Source organism: Nicotiana attenuata, unplaced genomic scaffold (assembly GCF_001879085.1).
Source record: "Nicotiana attenuata strain UT unplaced genomic scaffold, NIATTr2, whole genome shotgun sequence".
In the NCBI taxonomy this organism is placed as follows: Eukaryota; Viridiplantae; Streptophyta; class Magnoliopsida; order Solanales; family Solanaceae; genus Nicotiana; species Nicotiana attenuata.
Window position 1 is genome coordinate 62052 of NW_017670646.1, and position 10117 is coordinate 72168.

General features: G+C 35.2%; 1 protein-coding gene across 3 annotated transcripts; it reads left to right on the top strand.

The window, feature by feature from the left end:
- Window positions 1–5112: 5112 nt before the first annotated feature.
- On the top strand, window positions 5113–8394 carry LOC109241867 (probable peroxygenase 5). Of its 3 annotated transcripts, XM_019408691.1 has the most exons (8): window positions 5114–5261; window positions 5363–5458; window positions 5857–5942; window positions 7102–7196; window positions 7415–7540; window positions 7658–7801; window positions 7877–7898; window positions 8220–8394. In XM_019408691.1, exons 1-7 carry the CDS (start codon window positions 5228–5230, stop codon window positions 7893–7895), a joined length of 600 nt encoding a protein of 199 aa, XP_019264236.1. In that variant the 5' UTR covers window positions 5114–5227; the 3' UTR covers window positions 7896–7898; window positions 8220–8394. The 3 variants fall into 3 exon arrangements, with proteins under 3 accessions (XP_019264237.1, XP_019264236.1, XP_019264235.1); XM_019408692.1 differs by lacking the exon at window positions 8220–8394 and having other exon boundaries at window positions 5113–5261; window positions 7415–7537; window positions 7877–8123; XM_019408690.1 differs by lacking the exon at window positions 8220–8394 and having other exon boundaries at window positions 7877–8123.
- Window positions 8395–10117: the final 1723 nt, after the last annotated feature.

The following is a 10117-nucleotide window of genomic DNA, read 5'->3' on the forward strand; positions in this document are numbered from 1 at the left end:
ACATTTACTTGTTATTAGCCCGTACGTGTTACTTGCCTCTATTTGTTACCTGATTTACTTATTAGATGTTCCCTATTACATGCTTTCACTCACTACCTACCTTCACCTGCTATATGTCTTCACTTCTTGCATGCCTCCACTTGTTACATGATTTCACTTATTATACACCTCTACTTGATACCTATTTTTACTTGATGTACATCCTTCCACATTTCATGTTCTACACTTCTTTGCTTAGCCAGATTAGGTGACTTTTGGATTGCTTGTGTGTTATGTTTTGTGGAAGCCTTGTAGCTATGGGGTGATGTGTTGCTCTTCTTACTCGGTTTGACTTTATATTTCCTAGTTGAATTTTGCGTGTTTGTATTTTGGATGTTACGTTATGAACTTTCCCGTACATGGTTGTTGTTGAACAATTTTATATGAATGATATACATATGTGTATTGATATTGGGATCGAGTTGTACGCTGCAACAATATTTATAGATATTGGGATCGGATTGCACCCTGCAACAGTATTTAATGATATTAGAATCGGGTTGCTCGTCGCAATAGTGTCTAATAATATCGGGATCGGGTTTCATGCTGCAATAGTGTTTATTGATAGGGACCAGGTTACACGCCGCAACGGTATTTGATAGTGATGTTTGTTTATGATCCTTGTGCGTACTTCTTGATTATTATTTCCTTCGTAGAAATGGTTATGAGGTCATGTATTGTTTGCCATGTCTGTTAATCTATTCCATAGCTCTCCAATTGATACTCTTACCATTATTCGACATGCCTCTTTCCTTGTTTTCCTGTTTATTATCTTCACAGATACATAGTAAGTGAGTGATTTTAACTTAAAACCTCATCACTAATTCACCGAGGTTAGTCAAGATACTTACAGAGTATATGGGGTCGGTTGTACTCACATTGCACTTCTGCACCTTGCGTGCAGATCTTGGAGCTGCGTAGTTGTGAAAGATGAAGCCTTGCATCGAAGACGTACCCGCGTTCCAAATTCAAGCTACCTCTTGATCATGGTAGTTTGGGATTTGAGTTTTGTTTATGTAAACTTCAAACATATATTGTATTTATTCCTCATATCGTTTTTATAAATCTATATCATAATGGTTCATGATTTGTACTATCAGTCCTTGGGGTAGTATTGGATTCGATGGTAGTTTCAATTATATATATTTGGTGATTTCTGAGTTTAGTTGTAATTTAGATTGTTTTTCTTACCTAGTGGGTTGGGTTAGGTACCATCACGACTTAGTGGGATTTGGATCGTGACATGCGAGAGCTAACAAAATAAATTTTAGCGTCGACAAAGAGAAGTATACTAAAAGAGGCATAACATTTTAATACGGTTTGGTCAACTGACCTACATACGGAAAACTAATATATAAAAAAAACGTAAAATCATTCAGATAAAATCTTCCCCAAAAAAACCCTTGTAAGGACTACATTGTGGATTCTATATTATTTTTCTATGAAGGAGAGATCCTCAATTTATAGAGGTCATAATCTTTTTCTCCAAGAAAGATATTTGTCAAATAAGGAAGAGATATATTTTTCTTTAAGGAAAAAGTAAAACAATTATGATCAATATTCTACCCTTCCTTTGAGTAAAAGAATAAATCCAAACAAGGTAAGAAAATCAGGACAAATTCTAATAATTCTCCCATGTGGCCTGAATTTTTTGACAATGCTTGATCCGCCTTCTTCGCGTATTCTTTGTCACTGCTGCTTGGCATAGTTAAAAATAGACATGGACTAAAAATTAGAGCCTCGGGCGTTAAAAGTGAGCACTAGGTTAAAAATATTGAAGCCCTACGTTGAAAGTGAGCAAAGTTAAAAGTAGAGTTCATGCGTTATAAGTAACCAAGTGTTAAAAGTGGAGCCTTGTGTTAAAGTTAGCAAGGTTAAAAGTGGAGCCCATGCATAAAAATAAACATGAGTTAAAAGTTGGAGCCCATTTTTGGGTTAAAAATAATTTTTGCTTTTAAATATACAGCAACATGAATTTTGAAAGTATGGCTGAAATTTACTTCCACATGTAAAACTCTTATTTTTCTTTTGATAAGAATCTTCATTATCATCATATTGGTTGTAGCTTGATCTAGACCTGCCTTGAATCTACTTAGACCTTGCTCTGAACCATGGCCTTTGATACCACTTGGAACAGAAAATAACGAGGCGCCATGCGTAAGCTAACAAAGTAAAACATAGCGACGATAAAGTAGACGATAAAGAGAAGTACACTAAAAGAGGCACAACATTCTAATATGGTCTGGACAACTGACCTTTTTTTGGTGAAGAAAAAATATTACTATTAATCATTCCAACAAACCTTATTACATTGAGTAACTATACATAATCTGGAAATATAGTATTCCTATCTATAATTTCCATAGTCCCACTTTCCTATAGTGCTGTGTTCTATATCTTTTTCCTATACAATTCTTATATTCATTCCCTATCTTTACTGCTTTCTTTCTTGCTGCTATAACTGTCATGTCTTGTTTTGCATTCCTGCTGGATTTGTATACAGATTGCATCGGGTTTAGGCACTCTTTGATGCTATAGTGCTTCGTTCCTTGCCTTCCATTTATAATAGACCAATGCTGCTAATATTGAGTTCACCAGATTCCTGCAGCTTTCTCCCTTGATCCCTCTTGTTAATCTTCTCCATATTCGTTATAGTGTAGTGTTCTATCCAATATTCAACCACTTTACTATAGTCTGCACACAAGCTCTAGAGAATTGGCATTCAAAAAACAGATGCTCAATCGTCTCAGGTGGACTATCATATATTGTACACATTGTGTCTTGTGTAACCCCCATCTTCTGCAGTCTCACTCTTGTTAGTAATCTGCCATGCCCAGCCAGCCAACATAAAAAACTGTATTTAGGAACATTTCCTTTACTCTATACCCACCTACTCCAAGGCCACTTTTTTTTATCTCCCTAGCCTCCATAGGTATCCACTTTTGATACTATACTTGCCATTTTTTGTTAACCACCCTTGGTCTATTTACTCCGGTGCAAACCTGTCTCTCTCTGAACATATTTTCTTCCAGTACCACCAGCAATCTTAGGAGGATTATATTGCCACCAAGAACAATCTTTTAAGTAGATAACGTTTATCTATTTCACCCATAGGTCATCAGCCTTCCTAACTATATTCCAGACATATTTACCTATTGCTGCTTCATTCCACAATACTCAATTTGTGATTCCTAAACCTCCAACATCCTTTGGTCTATATACCAGATCTCATGCTATTAATGGTGCTGTGTTGCTCATCTCCTTCCCATCCCATAAGAAGTTCCCGCATACTGTATTAATCTGTTTCATCACTGTTTTTGGTAATAGGAAGATAGATGCCCAATATGTGTGTACATGCAATAACACTAAGTTGATAAGCTGCACTCTTCTTGCATAAGAGAGGTGCTTTGATCTCCAAGTTTTGATTCTTGTTGTCATCCTATCCACTAACATTTCACAATCAATAGTGTTCAGCTTTTTGGTTGAGATTGGGACCCCCAGATACTTAAATGGTAGCTTTCCTCTTTGATACCCTGTTTGCTCACACAAATCTAGTAAGCTTTGTTGTTCCATATTAGCACTAAAGAGATTAGATTTTCCAGCATTTGTGCAGAGTCCTGATGCCTTTGAAAATATCTGGAGCCCTCTAAGCATTAGCAATACTGACTGATATGTTCCTTTGCAAAACAGTAACACATCATCAGCAAAGCACAAATGCTTCAACTGCAATCCTTTACATTTAGTGTGGAATTCAAAACCTGGCATACTTGCTACCTTCTTGATTATTCTAGAGAAATATTCCATGTATATAACAAATAATAGTGGTCATATAGGATCCCCCTGCCTCGATCCCCTTTTACCGTGAATATTTTCATATAATTCCCAATTCAATGCTATACTGTATTGTGTGGTAGATATGCAATTCATCACCATTTAATGAACTTACTAGGAAAGTTCATAGCATACTACATCTCCTCTACAAAACCCCATTCAACTATGTCATATGCTTTTATTAGATCTATTTTGATCAAACAGCTCTGAGTAGTAGCTTTTCTGTTATATAATCTTACTAAATCTTGGCAGATAAGGATATTCTGCACAATACTCCTATCAGTTACAAATGCACTTTGGTTCTCAGATATAATCTTAGGGAGCACCATTCTTAGTCTGTTGCAAAGCATCTTAGAAACAACTTTGTATATTGTATTACATCATGCTATTGGCCTATAATCACCTACAATAGAAGCATGTGCACTCTTTGGAATAAGAGTAACTATTGTATTATTCCACACTTTGAGAATTTTCCTATTCTTGAAAAATTCCATCACAGCATCCACCACATCCTTACCTACAATTTCCCACCCATCTTTGAAGAACTAACTTCCAAAACCATCTAGTCCTGGTGCCTTATCCCCATTAATGGTCCATAGTGCTTCTTTTACTTCCTTCTCTGTAATGTCTTCTATTAGCATTGTGCTATGTCTGTCTGAGACTGTTGGCCCCTGCCTTACCAATTGACTGCAAACCTGATCTCTTTCCTGTTGTTTAGTTCCCAGCAAACCTTCATAAAATATTATAAATGTCTTAGCTATCTCTTCTAATTCAGTAACATGTATGAGAAAACTAATGTATAAAAAAATATAAAATTATTGAGTAAAATCTCCCTATAAACGAAACTCTTTTAATTACTACATTGTGAATTCTATATTGTATTTTGGTGAAGAAGAGATCTTCTATTTATAGATATCACAACCTTTTTCTCAAAAAAAACAATCTATCAAATATGAAATTTTTTTATATTTTTTTTTAAAAAAAGTAAAATAATTGTGATTAATATTCTACACTTCATTCAAGTAAAACAATAAATCCAATTAAGGAAAGAAAAACATGACAAATTCCTAAAACGTTAACTTAAATTCATCAAATTAAATATTGCTCCCGCTCAAGGTTGTGATAGCACTCGGCAAACTTCAGAATTCCAACGGCTGCCACCTGTACAAACAAGCAACATGTATCAGACACTTGTCTTGGAGTCCCACATAAGACAGCGAAAAAGAGTTTAAAGTAACCCCAACTTACATTATTCCTTGATTCTAATGCTTTAAATCTTCTACTTCTTGTTATACATAAGTGGATTTGGAATTCAATTCTTTCTTAATTATCTGTTGATCACTTTTAACAAGATTCCATGGCTTCTTCCTCCAGCAATATTGATGAAGAGGGTATGCCGTTTTCTTTCTTATTATTTCTTCTTCTTGTGTTTGTAATTTCTGTTTGAATGAGTGACTTCTAGAAATTATGATTCTTGGAATTTGACATGCAGGAATTGAGAAGCAAGAGCCAACCCCTTTGGAAAAGCATGTTATGTTCTTTGATATTAACAAGGATGGTGTTATTTACCCATGGGAAACTTATAAAGGTCTAATGATATTTTTTTCTTTCCTTTTGTTCACATATATAGAAGATTAATTTAGTGTGTTTGATATCTGGCAACTGCAAACACTAGAAAATATTTCTTAAATTAATATTTTTTGTAGTTCCTTTAAAATAGTTGCTAAAATTTGGAATGTGTTTGATATATAGTGATAGAAAATTTCTTGGCTGGAAAACTTTTTCCCACCAGTATTGGAATTTGAATGATGTTATTTGAATTGTGACTTCTTGATTAATAGACTGTCTTTTTCTTTCCGAGGTTTTCTTCTTTTGACGTGTTAATCCCATGTTTTATTTTGTTTTCATTATGTTTTTTGTTATTAGGTTTGTCAGTAATCATTCAACTTTATTATTTGTTTTTATTTTTTGTCAAAATTCTTCCAGGTTTCAGGAAAATTGGAAGTGGCGTTCTCCTCTCAACCGTTGCTTCAATTTTCATTAATATTAGTCTTAGTGGCAAAACTCGACCAGTAATTCACTCTTTCCTTCTCTGTAATTTTTACTTTGAGAGTAAGTCTCCAAAATAGACCAAGTTGATTATCATATATGTCTCTTAGGATCATACTTTTTTCCATGAATGAGTAGTTAGCAATAACAAAATGAGCATGCCCAAAAAGGCGAAGATTGACCAAGTCATTATGATGATTTAAATTATTTACTTTGTAAAATCTATCAGTGTGCACTGGGTTGTTGAGACTTTTGAGCCACTTTATTTTTGATAGATGATCTTAGGGATGCAGTTTGCAGGGGAACAACTCCTTGATAAATATCTTCATATGCTCTTACATACATAATTTGTTGTTAGATGACAAGTAACTTCATAGATTGGGGGTGGGGGGGTGGGGTGTATAATTGTTCATCCTAATAGGAGTATAACCAATTGATTGAGTTTGAGAATAGAGTTTCCGAATCCGTCAGAAATGCTATTATTTCTTAACAAAATACTTACGCAACATAAGTTTTCCTTGGCCGAAAACATAAACCCTTTTGAAGTCTTTCTGAATTTTAATTTGGACAAGAAATTGACTAGAGCTCTACTGTACCAGATTGGGTCATCAAGATGACTTTGTTGTGGAAGTTCATGCTATGCGTGCACTTTAATTAGAAGGGCATAGAAAAGTTGATAGCATTTTCCTATCTTCCATTCTTTTTCTTGTTGCATTCCCAGGTCGTTGCACGCTGATGCGATTCTATCAGCAGATGTAAATGCATCACATCTTACTTTCTTCCGTGTCATTCTTGCCAATGTATTGCTGATAGCTTAGTTTTACATGGTACGCTGGATTCTTCAGTAATTTTGATATCATTTCTAATATGTTTGGAGTTTTCAACTTCGGAGGTTCTCATATCTTCCAGCTAGTTACACACGCACACGCACACGCACACGCACACGCACACGCACACGCACACGCACACGCACACGCACACGCACACGCACACGCACAATAGTGCAAATGCTAAGTGCTCGCGCATGTATCGCAATAATACATTTCCTGAATTAGGAGAAGAGAATGTTTATGTGAAAACATTTTTTGTGCATTTGTTGTGCACAAGACGTGTATTAATGAGTAACAGCTCGTTTTTAGAAAAAAAATGAGGTGCAGACATTGATGGATTCATCATGTATAGGGGAAGTGGCCGTCTCCACTGTTTCCCATTGAAGTGAAGAACATCAAATTTGCCAAGCATGGCAGTGATAGTGATATCTACGACACCGAAGGAAGGTACATTACATTAACCTCTCACGTTGTTGCAACTGTTTATTAATTTATTCCACATTAATCTTGGTATACATTTGCATAATAAGTAGAGCTAGTTGGCTTGAAAATAAGGCAAGCGAAAATGTTACAACCAATTAAATGAAATGACATTGTCACTATAAAATCATGTATACTGTGTGTGTGTAAATGTCAATCTTCATTAGAATGTACACATTTTGAAGGTTCGTTCCTGAAAAATTTGAGGAGTTATTCAAGAAGCATGCACGAACAAATGGCAACGCCTTAACTGCCGGCGAGTTGGATGAACTGCTCAAGGCAAACAAGCAACCGAAGGACTTTGCTGGGCAGTAATACTCTCCTCTCTCTATCTCAAGAATAGAGTTTTACTTAATTAGTTATGGCTAATGATTCTTTTTCTCTTAATTAAATAAAGAAATAAAGATAATTGGATGGATTGTGTGCAGCATTGCTGCTAAATCTGAGTGGAAGGTGCTGTATCTCCTTTGCAAAGATGAACATGGCTTGTTGCCCAAAGACACAGTTAGGAGTGTTTATGACGGTAGCCTTTTTGAACTAATGGCCAAGGCAAAAAAATCCAAGAAACACGGGTAATTACAGTGATTACATTAATTAATTTAGTTCTATTTATTTAATTGTACTGACATTAATTTTTTTCGTTGCAGGGATAAATCAAGTCCTTAAAAGGTGCAACAACTGTTTTCTACTTGTGCGTTTGACAGAACGAGTACACTCTGTATTTATAGAATTATACATATCTGAGAATCAATACCTGTGAATATAGCACTAAAGCTCGTTGAAATCAAGACTTGTTTAGTTCGATATGATATTTATTTATTTCTTTGTGGAAAACAGAAATACAAATTAACTTCTTTTATTCTCCGTTGTGTATTACTTTTTCTTCTTTCGGTTGCTCTACGTGCTTAAGCTAGGCTTGCTCAAATTATAGACATGGTTTTATTTGATGGATTTATTATGCAATAAGCATCATTGGTCTTGCTTTGGCAGGCGTTAGAAGTGGTCGCATTTTGAGATGTCTCCGGCTCCTCTTCATTTTCTGTTGGTGTTTAAATATTAAAGTTGGTTGGATGGATGATACATGTCGGATTTGACTCAAACTCCTATACAGTATCTATCATTTTTGTAAGTGCATGTCTAATTTAATGACATCTGTCATCTTTCATATCTAAGGGTCAATTTATTTGGACTAAATCATGATTAAACTACATTCTCTGGGTTAATTAGTATCAAAATTGGAAAGAGAAATCATCTATCCGAAAATCTTGCTGGGAATTTCATTTTGATTGGGAAATATTTTCTTATCAATGAAACTATTCTTTGGCGCCAGAATGAGAAAAGCAAAAGATTAGACCATTTACAAACTACTACAACAACACAAAAATTGCAAGGAATAAAACGAAATCAGTGGTTGAGCAAAATAAATTCTCCTCTGTGAATTGAGCTTTTATTTTTGCATCAAGGCTATAAATCTGTAACACATATATGTTGGAATTTGTATGTCCAGTACTTCCTAGTGTCACACTTCTTTTTTTTACACGCCACCCCGAAGGACAGTGTATAAGGGAGTTTTTTCACTTTAAGTGGTATTATTCGAAATGAGATCATTTATTTATCAGAATCGCCACTTGGGATAATTTATTTGGTGTCCCAAGTCATCGGTTTATTTTTTGAATCCCAAATCGAGGAAATTTTCGACTTTCCAAGTGAAGTCTACGAACCAGAAATTCTTGAGTAAGGAATTCTGTTAATCCGGGGAAGGTGTTAGCCACCCCCGAATTCCGTGGTTCTAGCACGGTCGCTTAAATTATTATAATTGGCCTGCTACCTGATTTTAATACATGTTTCAAACTATAGTGCACTTTTAAATTATTTACCGCTTTTATTTAATTTTAAGGAGGATTACAACGTTATTAAAACACGCCTCAAACCACGTCACATAAATGCACCCGTAATTTTTGACATATTTTAACATCGTTGAGATTTGGATTTGGGTCACATAAATGTGCACCCGAATTTAGGAAAATAGGTTATTAAAATACGCGCCTAAAGAGACTAACGTGTTGATAACTTTGCGGGAGGCCATGAAAATTCGCTAAATGGCATGTCCCGAGTTCTAAGCATTTTAATAGAAGTAATTAAAGAGGGCCATGCAATTTTGTGATTTTCATTTGGCATGGCGCACCTCAATTTCACTTTTAAAGGATATTTGACTAAAGCTTGAAGGGCCATGGACTATTGTTATCCTTAGTCTAGTAGGCCCTGAAACCATTTTAGAATTCATAATTGACTAAGCAATAGGGTATTTGGGCTAATATTGTTTCTAAATTAAGGCAGGCTAAAAATATGGTTGGGCCTAACGGGGTGACTTGTTTTAGGCAATTTCGTGTTTCAGGCCTCCGAATACATGCAAGAAAGAAAACAATTTTGGGCCTCCGAATACACGATTCAGCAGATCAAGCTGGGTACAAAATTAAGCCCAATAGAGCAAATTCAATTTCGCAGAACTCCTCATGATTTCAGGACCAAATCGATAGGCCCTTCTCCAAGTATACACCTGTTTTAAGCACGTAATAGCAAAGCTGGACCTCTAAGATTTCTATATGGACAAATCATCTATAAATGCTTAACAGGCTTATGAACAATCATGTATTTCTGGGTATTACTTTATCAGAAAACAAATCCTCTAAAATTTGATATGCTTATTTTTCTATATGCTCATTTCTAAACCATTGCATTTAACAACTCGTGAATCCCTAAACTAAAATGAAATACAGCGTAAATGTAGAGTATTACACTGTTATAAATTGTAGGCTAGCTCTTTTAGACTTCACTTTTCAATATGTAAATAATGAGCAAACTAAAGTAAGTAACATATTCAAACTACA